The sequence below is a fragment of the Pristiophorus japonicus genome, chromosome 2 (genome assembly GCF_044704955.1).
Source record: "Pristiophorus japonicus isolate sPriJap1 chromosome 2, sPriJap1.hap1, whole genome shotgun sequence".
Taxonomy (NCBI): domain Eukaryota; kingdom Metazoa; phylum Chordata; class Chondrichthyes; family Pristiophoridae; genus Pristiophorus; species Pristiophorus japonicus.
In genome coordinates, this window is record NC_091978.1 from 371,374,649 (window position 1) to 371,390,143 (window position 15,495).

At 47.1% G+C, this 15,495-nt stretch overlaps 1 protein-coding gene across 1 annotated transcript in view; it reads right to left on the reverse strand.

Annotated features, from left to right (window-relative positions):
* Window positions 1-15,495, reverse strand: part of LOC139231983 (cyclin-dependent kinase-like 2) — a 54,614-nt gene that overhangs the window by 22,876 nt on the left and 16,243 nt on the right. Inside the window, exons 4-5 of the mRNA XM_070862545.1 lie at window positions 11,656-11,768; window positions 6,177-6,316 (exon numbers count right to left, since the gene is read on the reverse strand). Of these exons, the coding sequence (XP_070718646.1) occupies window positions 6,177-6,316; window positions 11,656-11,768 (253 nt within the window). The remainder of the gene's footprint in view (window positions 1-6,176; window positions 6,317-11,655; window positions 11,769-15,495) is intronic.

The following is a 15,495-nucleotide window of genomic DNA, read 5'->3' on the forward strand; positions in this document are numbered from 1 at the left end:
TTTTTGCTGGCGAGGGTATTAGGGGTTACGGATCTAAGGTGGGTAGGCGGAGTTAAAATACAGATCAGCCATGAAACATAGAAACATAGAAAATAGGTGCAGGAGTAGGCCATTCGGCCCTTCGAGCCTGCAACACCATTCAATAAGATCATGGCTGATCATTCCCTCAGTACCCCATTCCTGTTTTCTCTCCATACCCCTTGATCCCTTTAGCCGTAAGGGCCACATCTAACTCCCTTTTGAATATATCTAATGAACTGGCCTCAATAACTTTCTGTGGTAAAGAATTCCACAGGTTCACAATTCTCTGAGTGAAGAAGTTTCTCCTCATCTCGGTCCTAAATGGCTTACTCCTTATCCTTAAACCCCTGGTTCTGGACCTCCCCAACATCGGGAACATTCTTCTTGGATCTAATCTGTCCAATCCCATCAGAATTTTATATGTTTCTATGAGATCCCCTCTCATTCTTCTAAATTCCAGTGAATATAAGCCTAGTCGATCCAGTCTTTCTTCATATGTCAGTCCTGCCATCCTGGGAATCAGTCTGGTGAACCTTCGCTGCACTCCCTCAATAGCAAGAATGTCCTTCCTCAGATTAGGAGACCAAAACTGTACACAATATTCCAGGTGGGGCCTCACCAATGCCTTGTACAACTGCAGTAAGACCTCCCTGCTCCTATACTCAAATCCTCTCACTATGAAGGCCAACATACCATTTGCCGCCTTCACCACCTGCTTTACCTGCATGCCAACTTTCAATGACTGATATACCATGACACCCAGGTCTCGTTGCATCTCCCCTTTTCCTAATCTGTCACCATTCAGATAATATTCTGCCTTCCTGTTTTTGCCAACAAAGTGGTTAACCTCACATCTATCCACATTATACTGCATCTGCCATGCATTTGCTCACTCACCTAACCTGTCCAAGTCACCCTGCAGTCTCTTAGCATCCTCCTCACAGCTCACACTGCCACCCAGCTTAGTGCCATCTGCAAACTTGGAGATATTACATTCAATTCCTTCGTCCAAATCATTAATGTATATTGTAAATAGCTGGGGTCACAGCACTGAACCTTGCAGTACCCCACAAGTCACTGCCTGCCATTCTGAAAATGACCCATTTATTCCTACTCTTTGCTTCCTGTCTGCCAACTAGTTCTCTATCCACGGTCAATACATTACCCCCAATACCATGTGCTTTAATTTTGCACACCAATCTCTTGTGTGGGACCTTGTCAAAAGCCTTTTGAAAGTCCAAATACACCACATACACTGGTTCTCCCTTGTCGACTCTACTAGTTACATCCTCAAAAAATTCAAAAAGATTTGTCAAGCATGATTTCCCTTTCATGAATCCATGCTGACTTGGACTGATCCTGTCACTGCTTTCCAAATGCGCTGCTATTACATCTTTAACAATAGATTCCAACGTTTTCCCCACGACTGATGTCAGGCTAACCAGGCTATAATTCCCTGTTTTCTCTCTCCCTCATTTTTTTTTAAAAGTGGAGTTACATTAGCTACCCTCCAGTCCATTTCTGTGTCCGCAACCGAGACTCCAGGATGGTATGTTGCCTTCCTGGTGCAAGGGTCAAGGATGTCTCGGAGCAGGTGCAGGACATTCTGAAAAGGGAGGGTGAACAGCCAGTTGTCGTGGTGCATATAGGTAAAAAAAGGGATGAGGTCCTACGAGACAAATTTAAGGAGCTAGGAGCTAAATTAAAAAGTAGGACCTCAAAAGTAGTAATCTCGGGATTGCTACCAGTGCCACGTGCTAGTCAGAGTAGGAATCGCAGGATAGCTCAGATGAATACGTGGCTTGAGCAGTGGTGCAGCAGGGAGGGATTCAAATTCCTGGGGCATTGGAACCGGTTCTGGGGGAGGTGGGACCAGTACAAACCGGACGGTCTGCACCTGGGCAGGACCGGAACCAATGTCCGAGGGGGAGTGTTTGCTAGTGCAATTGGGGAGGAGTTCAACTGATATGGCAGGGGGATGGGAACCAATGCAGGGAGACAGAGGGAAACAAAATGGAGACAGAAGCAAAAGACAGAAAGGAGATGAGTAAAAGTGGAGGGCAGAGAAACCCAAGGCAAAAAACAAAAAGGGCCACTGTACAGCAGAATTCTAAAGGGTCAAAGTGTAATAAAAAGGCAAGCCTGAAAGCTCGGTGCCTCAATGCAAGGATTATTCGGAACCCAGGAGAGGGCTCTGAGCTAGTTAGAGTGGGTGAGAGCTCAGATGAACAGGACCCCAAGAAAGAACGCAAAAGGCAGGAGGCAACAGAGCAGAGTAGCACTGGGGTAAGAGTAAACCACAAGGTGATAGGAAGGGACAATATGTATGAATATTAAGGGGCTGCAGGAGGGGTCAAAACTAAAAATCATGGTTTAAAAACTAGTATTAAAACACTCTACCTAAACGCACACAGCATTCAAAATAAAGTAAATGAGTTGACGGCACAAATCATTACAAATGGGTATGATTTGGTGGCCATTACAGAAATGTGGTTGCAGGGTGGCCAAGACTGGGAATTAAACATACAGGGGTATCTGACAATTCGGAAAGATAGACAAGAAGGGAAAGGAGGTGGGTAGCACTGTCAATAAAGGATGATATCAGGGCAGTTGTGAGAGATGATATTGGCTCTAATGAACAAAATGTTGAATCATTGTGGGTGGAGATTAGAGATAGTAAGGGGAAAAAGTCACTGGTGGGCGTAGTTTAAAGGCCCCCAAATAATAACTTCACGGTGGGGCGGGCAATAATCAAGGGAATAATAGAGGCATGTGAAAAAGGTACGGCAATAATCATGGGCGATTTTAACCTAAAAATCGATTGGTCAAATCAAATCGCACGGGGTAGCCTGGAGGAGGAATTCATAGAATGCATACGGGATTGTTTTAGAACAGTATGTTACAGAACCTACAAGGGAGCAAGCTATCTTAGATCTGGTCCTGTGTCATGAGGCAGGAATAATAAACGATCTCAGAGTAAAAGATCCTCTCGGAATGAGTGATCACAGTATGGTTCAATTTGTAATACAGATTGAGGGTGAGGAAGTAGTGTCTCAAACGAGCGTACTATGCTTAAACAAAGGGGACTACAGTGGGATGAGGGCAGTGTTGGCTAAAGTAGACTGGAAACACAGACTAAACGGTGGCACAATTGAGAAACAGTGGAGGACTTTTAAGGAGCTCTTTCATAGCACTCAACAAAAATATATTCCAGTGAAAAAGAAGGGCGGTAAGAGAAGGGATAACCAAGGAAATAAAGGAGAGTATCAAATTAAAAACTAATGCGTATAAGGTGGCCAAGGTTAGTGGGAAACTAGAAGATTGGGAAAATTTTAAACGACAGCAAAGAATGACTAAGAAAGCAATAAAGAAAGGAAAGATAGATTATGAAAGTAAACTTGCGCAAAACATAAAAATAGATAGTAAAAGCTTTTACCGATATATAAAACGGAAGAGAGTGACTAAAGTAAATGTTGGTCCTTTAGAAGATGAGAAGGGGGATTTAATAATGGGAAATGTGGAAATAGCTGAGACCTTAAACAATTATTTTGCTTCGGTCTTCACAGTGGAAGACACAAAAACCATGCCACAAATTGCTGGTCACGGGAATGTGGGAAGGGAGGACCTTGAGACAATCACTATCACTAGGGGGGTAGTGCTGGACAGGCTAATGGGACTCGAGGTAGACAAGTTCCTGGTCCTGATGAAATGCATCCAGGGTATTAAAAGAGATGGCGGAAATTATAGCAGATGCATTCGTTATAATCTACCAAAATTCTCTGGACTCTGGGGAGGTACCAGCGGATTGGAAAGCAGCTAATGTAACGCTGCTGTTTAAAAAAGGGGGCAGGCAAAAGGCAGGTAACTATAGGCCAGTTAGTTTAACATCTGTAGTGGGGAAAATGCTTGAAGCTATCATTAAGGAAGAAATAGCGGGACATCGAGATAGGAATAGTGCAATCAAGCAGACGCAACATGGATTCATGAAGGGGAAATTATGTTTAACTAATTTACTGGAATTCTTTGAAGATATAACGAGCATGGTGGATAGAGGTGTACCGGTGGATGTGGTCTATTTAGATTTCCAAAAGGCATTCGATAAGGTGCCACACAAAAGGTTACTGCAGAAGATAAAGGTACGCGGAGTCAGAGGAAATGTATTAGCATGGATAGAGAATTGGCTGGCTAACAGAAAGCAGAGCGTTGGGATAAATGGGTCCTTTTCGGGTTGGAAATCGGTGGTTAGTGGTGTGCCATAGGGATCGGTGCTGGGACCACAACTGTTTACAATATACATAGATGACCTGGAAGAGGGGACAGAGTGTAGTGTAACAAAATTTGCAGATGACACAAAGATTAGTGGGAAAGCGGATTGTGTAGAGGACACAGAGATGCTGCAAAGAGATTTAGATAGGTTAAGCGAATGGGCTAAGGTTTGGCAGATGGAATACAATGTCGGAAAATGTGAGGTCATCCACCTTGGAAAAAAAACAGTAAAAGGGAATATTATTTGAATGGGGAGAAATTACAACATGCTGCGGTGCAGAGGGACCTGGGGGTCCTTGTGCATGAATCCCAAAAAGTTAGTTTGCAGGTGTAGCAGGTAATCAGGAAGGCGAATGGAATGTTGGCCTTCATTGCGAGAGGGATGTAGTACAAAAGCAGGGAGGTCCTACTGCAACTGTATAGGGTATTGGTGAGGCCGCATCTGGAGTACTGCGTGCAGTTTTGGTCACCTTACTTAAGGAAGGATATACTGGCTTTGGAGGGGGTACAGAGATGATTCACGAGGCTGATTCCGGAGATGAGGGGGTTACCTTATGATGATAGATTGAGTAGACTGGGTCTTTATTCGTTGGAGTTCAGAAGGATGAGGGATGATCTTATAGAAACATTTTAAAATCATGAAAGGGATAGACAAGATAGAGGCAGAGAGGTTGTTTCCACTGGTCGGGGAGACTAGAACTAGGGGGCACAGCCTCAAAATTCCGGGGGAGCCAATTTAAAACCGAGTTGAGAAGGAATTTCTTCTCTCAGAGGGTTGTGAATCTGTGGAATTCTCTGCCCAAGGAAGCAGTTGAGGCTGGCTCATTGAATGTATTCAAGTCACAGATAGATAGATTTTTAATCAATAAGGGAATTAAGGGTTACGGGGAGCGGGCGGGTAAGTGGAGCTGAGTCCACAGCCAGATCAGCCATGATCTTGTTGAATGGCGGAGCAGGCTCGAGGGGCTTGATGGCCTACTCCTGTTCCTAATTCTTATGTTCTTATAGGAACTGATCTAGAATCTATAGAATGTTGGAAAATGACCACCAATGCATCCACTATTTCTAGGGTCATTTCCTTCAGTACTCTGGGATGCAGACTATCGGGCCCTGGGGATTCATCGGCTTTCAATCCCATCAATTTCCAGAACACAATTTCCCACCTAATAAGGATTTCCTTCAGTACCTCCTTCTCGCTAGACCCTCGGTCCCCTAGTATTTCCGGAAGGTTATTTGTGTCTTCCTTCGTGAAGACAGAACCAAAGTATTTGTTCAATTGGTCTGCCATTTCTTTGTTTCCCATTATAAATTCACCTGAATCTGACTACAAGGGACCTATGTTTGTCTTCACTAATCTTTTTCTCTTCACATATCTATAGAAGCTTTTGCAGTCAGTTTTTATGTTCCCAGTAAGCTTCCTCTCATACTCTATTTTCGCACTCCTAATTAAACTCTTTGTCCTCCTCTGCTGAATTCCAAATTTCTCCCAGTCCTCAGAAAGAAAGACTTACATTTATAAAGCGTCTTTCACAACCACTGAACATCTCAAAGCGCTTTACAGCCAATGAAGTACTTTTGGAGTGTAGTCACTGTTGTAATGTGGGAAACGCGGCAGCCAATTTGCGCACAGCAAGCTCCCACACACAGCAATGTGAAAATGACCAGATCATCTGTTTTTTTTTGTGATGTTGATTGAGGGATAAATATCAGCCCCAGAACACCGGGGAGAACTCTCCCGCTCCCCTTCGTAATAGTGCCATGGGATCTTTTACGTCCACCTGAGGGGGCAGACAGGGCAGTGAGCAGCCATGATGGAATAGAATGGTGGAACAGGCTCGAGGGGCTGAACGGCTTCCTCCTGTTCCCGTCACTCCAATAATGTCACGTACCTTTACCAAGTCTAAGACCAGGAAGGGGATTTTGGGGTAGCGGTTTTGAAGAAGTTCGGTTTCTCTGATTCCAGGCAGATGCAATCCGGCAAATAAGGGATTCTTGTAAAAAATCTCCTGGTGTCTCGGAGTGAGATTGCCTGGGGCAGAAAAACACTGTTATATATGCAGACTATAGATATACTCTCTGTGTAGTCACTGTATAGTTGCATAAGATGGAGACTTGTTACCTGATGTACTATCAATAAGGTTTACACTGTGTATATACTATGCTGGCACCACTAGAGGGTGTAACTGGTGGAGACCAGGGTTTCCTGCCCCTGTGACAGAGGCTGTCCACCAGAGGGCACTGCAGTGGGAGACCTGAGGGTCACCTGCATAGGTGTGCAGGGCCCAGTATAAAAGGCTGCCCACCATGCTTGTGCCTCACTCTGGAGTTACAAATAAAGGACCAAGGTCACTATAGTTTGAGTACAACACATTGCCTCGTGGGGTCATTCATAGGTACTTCACAGACAAACACCTTGTAAGTATCGCAGAAGGAATCGCTCATTAAGTTACACACTGCAAATCAGAAGGAACCATAGGTATAAATAGTCGGAATTAGTGCCCGAGACAGACGCTCACAGGAATGGATCGCATATTGGAGTTTGGGGCAGAGGTTATTCATGTCCATGGGCAGGACTCCAGCGTACTGATCTCGGTGTCTGACTTTCCAAGTTGGCTGGGTGCATGTGTTCCTGAAGGTTGCCCCTCTCTGTTGCAGATCATTCTCCAGCAACAGCGGGAGGCCAGATGGAGGACTGTGGGCCAAGCATTCTCTCCCTAAATCTATTGAACGGAGGCGTTCTACACAAGAAGGTACATTCACCAATCCCACGCGCACAAGGGAAAAAGAATTTAAAAGACCTGCATTTATATAGCGCCTTTCATGACCACTGGACGTCCCAAAGCACTTTACAGCCAATGAAATACTTTTTGAAGTGTAGTCACTGTTGTAATGTGGGAATCACAGCAGCCAATTTGCACACAGCAAGCTCCCACACACAGCAATGTGATAATGACCAGATAATCTGTTTTAGTGATGTTGATTGAGGGATAAATATTGGCCCCAGGACACCGGGGAGAACTCCCCTGCTCTTCTTCGAAATAGTGCCGTGGGATCTTTTACATCCACCTGAGAGAGCAGACGGGGCCTCGGTTTAACGTCGCATCCGAAAGACGGCCCCTCCGACAGTGCAGCACTCCCTCAGTACTGCCCCTCCGACAGTGCAGCACTCCCTCAGTACTGCCCCTCCGACAGTGCAGCACTCCCTCAGTACTGCCCCTCCGACAGTGCGGCGCTCCCTCAGTACTGCCCCTCCGACAGTGCAGCACTCCCTCAGTACTGCCCCTCCGACAGTGCAGCACTCCCTCAGTACTGCCCCTCCGACAGTGCGGCACTCCCTCGGTACTGCCCCTCCGACAGTGCGGCACTCCCTCAGTACTGCCCCTCCGACAGTGCAGCGCTCCTGGATTTATGTGCTCAAGTGCCTGGAGTAGGACTTGAACCCACAACCTTCTGACTCAGAGGCGAACGTGCTGCCCATTGAGCCACGGCTGACAGGAGGGAGGGCTGCAACACTGTAAACCCGATCCCCCCTCACACTTGCTTTTGAGCACTCCTTGATCAAAGTTGGTGAATGTACCCTCAAATGTCGACTTCCGTGGCAGTTCATTAAAAGACACTTCAAGATGATTGTTGTATTTATGAAAGAACTTGTATTTATATAGCGCCTTTTACATCCTCAGGCCATCCAAAAGTGCAATCACTGTTGTAATATAAGAACATCAGCCAATTTGTGCGCAGCAAGCTCCCACACACAGCAATGAAATAATGACATCTATGGGTTTTTTGGTCCACATATACATATTGGCCCCAGGACATCGGGGATAACTCCCCTGCTCTTCAAATAGTGGCCATGGGATCTTTTATGTCCACCTGAGAGAGCAGATGGGTCCTTGGTTTAACGTTTCATCCGAAAACAGATGATTTGGTCATTACCACATCACGGTGTGTGGGAGCTTGCTGTGCACAAATTGGCTGCCGCACATTACAACAGGGACCATGCTCCAAAAGTACTTCATTGGTTGTGAAGTGCTTTGGGGACACCCTGAGGTTGTGAAAGGGCTCCATAAAGGTGTAAAGGCAAGTTTTTGTTTGTTTTAATGAGGAGAAACAATGGTCATCATTACGGAAGATTAGCTGGAGCGTTATGCTAATGATGACAGAACGCAGGCAGATGCCGTTATCGGCACGGATACTGGTTCCAGGGATCGGTGAGCGTTTAATGAATTTGTGCGATGGGACGCAGGAATAGCAGAGATACGAAACATCATCCTCGCTTTGGAAAAACAAATCGCCAAGTGCATCAATTATTGACGGCATGCTGCGATCTCCCCACTCACTGTGAAAGGTCAGCCCCAGTTGTTGTTCGGAACCAAAATTAATCAAGTGTGTTGGGAATGTTAATGTCGCAAACACTTGGGAAATGTAAAGCCGACGATGAAAGTATTGGGTTTAATCGTGAACGCACTTGTAAACGGAAAGTCTCGTACTTGGATCTTGCTTACAAAGTTGTCACAGATGGGATGTAACATTTCAGACGGGTTATACTGCTCTGCACACGAGCTCCGGAGACCATCGGTTGTGCCAAGTATGAGGTGGGATGGGGGGGCACGGGTTCATAAACATCCTGTCTGACGGCGTCCATAGCAACACCCGCTGATAAAAGAGCGAATGCAATTTTAATACAGTCCGACAACCATTCTCCCACATTCACTCATTGTTCACACTCCATGCACAGCTGCCAACTTCAGACGCATTCTCCGCGGTCATGCCAACATCATCATCACCATCAGAGGCAGTCCCCCGGAATCGAGGAAGACTTGCTTCCACTCTTAGAATGGGTCCTTCGGTGACTGAACAGTCCAATACGGGAACCACAGTCTCTGTCACAGGTGGGACAGACAGTGGTTGAGGGAAGGGGAGGGTGGGACTGGTTTGCCGCACGCTCCTTCCGCTGCCTGCGCTTGGTTTCTGCATGCTCTCGGCGATGAGACTCGAGGTGCTCAGCGCCCTCCCGGATGCACTTCCTCCACTTAGGGCGGTCTTTGGCCAGGGACTCCCAGGTGTCGGTGGGGATGTTGCACTTTATCAGGGAGGTTTCCTCTGTAACGTTTCCTCTGCCCACCTTTGACTCGGTTGCCGTGAAGGAGTTCCGAGTAGAGCGCTTGCTTTGGGAGTCTCGTGTCTGGGGGCATGCCGACAATGTGGCCCTGCCCAGCGGAGCTGGTCGAGTGTGGTCAGTGCTTCGATGCTGGGGATGTTGGCCTGGTCGAGGACACTAACGTTGGTGCGTCTGTCCTCCCAGGGGGATTTGCAGGATCTTGCGGAGACATCGCTGGTGGTATTTCTCCAGCGACTTGAGGTGTCTACTGTACATACCCTTGCCATCCAACAATTATCCACCCTGGTTGAGCCACATCTTCGCTGTTGACGGGATGAACCGTGCATGAGGGGTGGGGGGGGAGGGGGTACATAAATCAAAAATACCCAGGCTAGAACAAGAGCCAGCCTTCTGCCATACGTGTCAGGGACACACGAGCCTCTCGACACTCTCTCTCCAAAGACCACACGCAAAGTATTGGCCACAACGATCCACGCATGGCTTCAACTGGCTGTATCGCTCTCTCCCATCTCCCCTTGCCGTCTTTCGGATGAGACGTTAAACCGAGGCCCTGTCTGCTCTCTCAGGTGGACGTAAAAGATCCCATGGTAGTATTTCGAAGAGGAGCAGGGGAGTTATCCCCGGTGTCCTGGGGCCAATATTTATCCCTCAATCAACACAGCAAAAAAAAATTATCTGGGTCATTATCACATTGCTGTGTATGGGAGCTTGCTGTGCGCAAATTGGCTGCCACGTTTCCTACATTACAACAGTGACTACACATCAAACATGTACTTTGAGACTTCCGGTGGTCGTGAAAGGCGCTATAGAAAAGCAAGTCATTCTTTTTCAAGTCACACACCATCCTGACTTGGAAATATATCGGCCGTTCCTCCATCGTCGCTGGGTCACAATCCTGGAACTCCCTCCCTAACAGCACTGTGGGAGCACCTTCACCACACGGACTGCAGCGGTTCAAGAAGGCGGCTCACCACCACCTTCTCAAGGGGCAATTAGGGATGGGCAATAAATGCCGGCCTTGCCAGTGACGCCCACATCGTGTGAACAATTTTTTTTGAATGTTAAATGTCACAATCAGAAGAAAGTGAATGGGGGAAACTATAAATTGCATCATAAGGGTAGTGTCCCACCAACATTCCCGGGCTGGGCCGGGCCACAGTCTGGAGGTCCCGCACTCCCGGCTGACTGCATCCTAAAGGGGAAAACTGCGCATGCGCGGAATTGTGAATGGGCCACACAGCCCGTTAAAGGGGCCCCGCGTCCCAAAAAAAACAGAATTAGAGGGAACATTGCCTTCAATATAAACCAAACAACAACAACTTGCATTTATATAGCACCTTTAACCCTGTGAAACATCCCAAGGCGCTTCACAGGAGTATTATGAGCTAAAAATTTGACACAGTGGCACGTAAGGAGAAATTAGCGCAGGTGACAGGTCAAAGAGGGAGGTTTTAAGGAGCATCTTGAAGTAGGAGAGAGAGGTAGAGAGGTTTAGGGAGGGAGTTCCAGAGCTTGGGGCCCAGGCAGCTGAAGGCACGGCCATCAATGGTGGAGCAATTATAATCAGGGTTGCTCAAGAGGGCAGAATTAGAGGAGCGCAGACATCTCGGGGGTTGTGGGGCTGGAGGAGATTACAGAGATATGGAGGGGCGAGGGCCATGGAGGGATTTGAAAACAATGTTGAGAATTTTGAAATCGAGGCGTTGCTTAACCGGGAGCCAATGTAGGTCAGTGAGCACAGGGGGTGATGGGTGAGTGGGGCCTGGTGCGAGTTAGGACACGGGGCAGTGAGAACAGTGGGTGATGGGTGAGCGGGACTCGGTGCGAGTTAGGACACGGGGCAGTGAGCACAGGGGGTGATGGGTGAGCGGGACTCGGTGCGAGTTAGGACATGGGGCAGTGAGAACAGGGGGTGATGGGTGAGCGGGACTTGGTGCGAGTTAGGACATGGGGCAGTGAGAACAGGGGGTGATGGGTGAGCGGGACTTGGTGCGAGTTAGGACACGGGGCAGTGAGCACAGGGGGTGATGGGTGAGTGGGACTTGGTGCGAGTTAGGACATAGGGCAGTGAGCACAGGGGGTGATGGGTGAGTGGGACTTGGTGCGAGTTAGGACATAGGGCAGTGAGCACAGGGGGTGATGGGTGAGTGGGACTTGGTGCGAGTTAGGACACGGGGGTAGCGGTGTTTTGGGCTTAGTCAAAGCCCTCCCCCACGAACCGTCCGTGAGAGTCAAACTGCTGTACTCACCGAAACACTTGATTATGTGATACAGTTGATCAATATCGGAATCTCCAGGGAAAAGTGGTTCCCCTGTCAGCATCTCCATCACCAGGCAACCAACAGCCCATACATCCACCGATCTGCAGGAGACGACAATAAACACAGATCATCATTACTGGCCTCATTTGGAGAACAGAATATCTTTTCTAAACACATGTGAGGTGATAGATTTTGGAAGGCAGGATGAGGAGTCAACATAGACTAAATGGTGCCATTTTTAAAGGGGATGCAGGGAGAGAGAGACCTGGGGGTGTATGTACACACGTCTTTGAAGGTGGCAGGGCAGGTTGAGAAGACTGTTGTAATGTATGCACCTGCGAGGGTGCTCACGGGTTTGTAGAGCTGTTGAGTTGGGAGGGGCTTAGCCAGTCACGTGATATTCATAAGACTCAATAAAACCCCGGCCAGTTGGGTTCAGGGGATCCACGATGGGGCAGGTGGTTGTGAGCCTGGTGGATGAACTGGTGATGTGTAGTGTGATTGTTAAACCTTTACTAATAAACCAACTAGTTCTTAATAGCAATGTGTTGCTATGGATTCTTAAGCAAAGAACTCATGAAGCAAATACATTACAACTGTTAACAAAGAAATATTGTAATCCTGGTCTTTATTAATAGAGGCATCGAGTACAAAAGCAAGGAAGTTATAAATTTATAAATCACTGGTTCTGCCCCAGCTGGAGTAGTGCGTGCAATTCTGGGCACCGCACTTTCGGGAGGATGTCAAGGCCGGAGTGGGGGGCGGAGGAGATTGACCAGAATGGTCCCAGGGATGAGGGACTTCAGAACCCACTAGTTTGAGATGTAGAAACCTTACAGCCAATAGATCGAGGATAGTACCTAGGATCAGTGTGCGAGGCGTGACGGGGCCAGTGTGTTTATTTGAGGGGTGATCTAATTGAGTTATTTAAATGTGATCGAAGGAATTGATAAAATAAATTCAGAGAAACTTTGTCCTGTGGTGGGGGGAGTCCAGAACAAGGCAGCACAATCTTAAAATTAGAGCCAGGTCGTTCAGAAGAGAAGCGTTTCTTCACACAAAGGGCAGTGTAAATCTGGAACTCTCTCCCCCAAAAGGCCGTGGATGTTGGGGGTCAATTGGAGCTTTCAAGACTGAGATCGACAGATTTTTGTTCGGTAAGAGATAATGAGCAGAGGCAGGTAAATGGATTTGAGGTACAGCTCAGACTTGATCTCACTGAGTGGTGTAATAGACTCGAGGGGCCGTGGCCTCCTCCGGGTCGTTTGTTCATTTGCCACACCACTCACTCCCTCCAAGTGCAGTCCTTTGAGTTTAATACTGAGCAGGAGAAAGACAGAGACAGAGAGACAGGGTGAGAGAAAGAAAGAGAAAGAGAGACAGACAGAAAGACAGAGTCATAGAGACAGATAGAGCGAGAGACAGAGAGAGACAGACAGACAGAAAGAGAGAGAGAGGGACAAAAAGAGAGAGACAGAAAGAAAGAGAGAAAGGGAGAAAGGGAGAGAGAAAGAGAGAGAGAGAAAGATCGAAAGACAGAAAGAAAGAGAAAGAGAGAGAGGCAAATAGAAAGAGAGAAAGGAGGGAAGGAAGGAAGAGACAGAAAGAGCGAATGTTGTGTGGAGGGGTTGGTGTTGGAGAATGGTCCCATCGCTCGGAGAGTGAGCCTGTGTGAGGTACTGTAATGTCTGTAAGCTTGTAATGTTTGGAGCGCCACACTGTGGATGTGGATGTATTGTGTACTGCAACTGCAGAGTTAATAATTAAACAGAACCAGGCAGATTTCCGGAGGCATCCGAGAGAGCTGCCTGCCATGTTGGAAGCTGTGTGTGCTATGTTCTGTGAATATATCACATTTGGCGATGAGATGGGATTTTTCGGATGATTTAAAGCTTAAATTTTGTTGGGGAAGGATTCAGCCAGCCGACAGAGAGACTTTGGAAGTTTCTGTCTTTGGAAAAAAGCTACAAAATCCGAGGTAAAATACAGCACACGGTGTGAACAGCTAGGGATTAAAATGACAGGTGTAATTGGACATTTGGGGGAATACAGACACGACCGGGAACGTTTTAAAGCGTATGTGGATCGGCTAGAAATGTATTTCACTGCAAATAACATAATCGAAGTTCCAGACAATGCAGTCCAGAACCGGGCTGTGTTGGAACGTAAGAAAGCGATCTTCTTATCGGAGGCAGGTCCGGCATTATGCGAAACCCTTGTAAATCTGCTTGTGCCTGACGAGCCAAAGGACACAATGCTTAAAGAGATTTTAACGAAGCTGGAGCAGCAATATAACCCCAAACCGTTAGAAATTGCTGAAAGCTATCGTTTCAGGATTCGGAATCAAAAGGCTGATGGAAGTATCAGTGATTACATCGTAGCATTAAAAAAGCTATCGATGCACTGTAATTTTGGAAACTTTCAAAACCGAGCATTACGGGATCGTTTTGTTTGTGGGGTGAAAAATGATGTGATCAGAAGGAAGTTATTGACGACGGATGACTTGACTTTTGAGATTGCTTGTCAGACAGCGAGGTCGATGGGCATGGCCGAACAATATTCCCGAGAATTAAATAATGATTACGGTCGTCAGTCAACCGAGGTAAATCACCTGCAGGTTCAAAGTAAAAGGCGGTGGGGGCCCAAAGTCTCAGAAACTGGAAATTCTAACAGAGCGTCGAAGTCATGCTCTAGGTGCCTGGGACAACACATTGCTCAAAATTGTCCACACGTGAAGGCAGAGTGTTTCTTCTGCAGGAAGACTGGGCATCTTGCAAAGGCATGCTGACTGAAGGGTAAACCAGCTTCCAAAGCTATGAGTCCAGCGTTCAAAGTTATGAGTAGAAATCCAAAGAGACTACATAGCATGGAAGAACAACAACAGGACGAGGAGATGTTAGAGTTACACGTCATCAGGAGCACGAGGTTAACGGACAGCGATTCGGAAAGCATCAAAATCCACATAGATGTTGCCGGATTCAAGATACCAATGGAAATTGACACGGGTGCATCAGTGAGTGTAGTACCAGAGTCATAGAAACATAGAAAATAGGTGCAGGAGTAGGCCATTCGGCCCTTCTAGCCTGCACCGCCATTCAATGAGTTCATGGCTGAACATTCAACTTCAGTACCCCATTCCTGCTTTCTCGCCATACCCCTTGATCCACCTAGCAGTAAGGACCTCATCTAACTCCTTTTTGAATATATTTAGTGAATTGGCCTCAACAACTTTCTGTGGTAGAGAATTCCACAGGTTCACCACTCTCTGGGTGAAGAAGTTCCTCCGCATCTCGGTCCTAAATGGCTTACCCCTTATCCTTAGACTGTGACCCCTGGTTCTGGACTTCCCCAACATTGGGAACATTCTTCCTGCATCTAACCTGTCTAACCCCGTCAGAATTTTATATGTTTCTATGAGGTCCCCTCTCATTCTTCTGAACTCCAGTGAATACAAGCCCAGTTGATCCAGTCTTTCTTGATAGGTCAGTCCCGCCATCCCGGGAATCAGTCTGGTGAACCTTCGCTGCACTCCCTCAATAGCAAGAATGTCCTTCCTCAGGTTAGGAGACCAAAACTGTACACAATACTCCAGGTGTGGCCTCACCAATGCCCTGTACAACTGTAGCAACACCTCCCTGCCCCTGTACTCAAATCCCCTTGCTATGAAGGCCAACATGCCATTTGCTTTCTTAACCGCCTGCTGCACCTGCATGCCAACCTTCAATGACTGATGTACCATGACACCCAGGTCTCTTTGCACCTCCCCTTTTCCTAATCTGTCACCATTCAGATAATAGTCTGTCTCTCTGTTTTTACCACCAAAGTGGA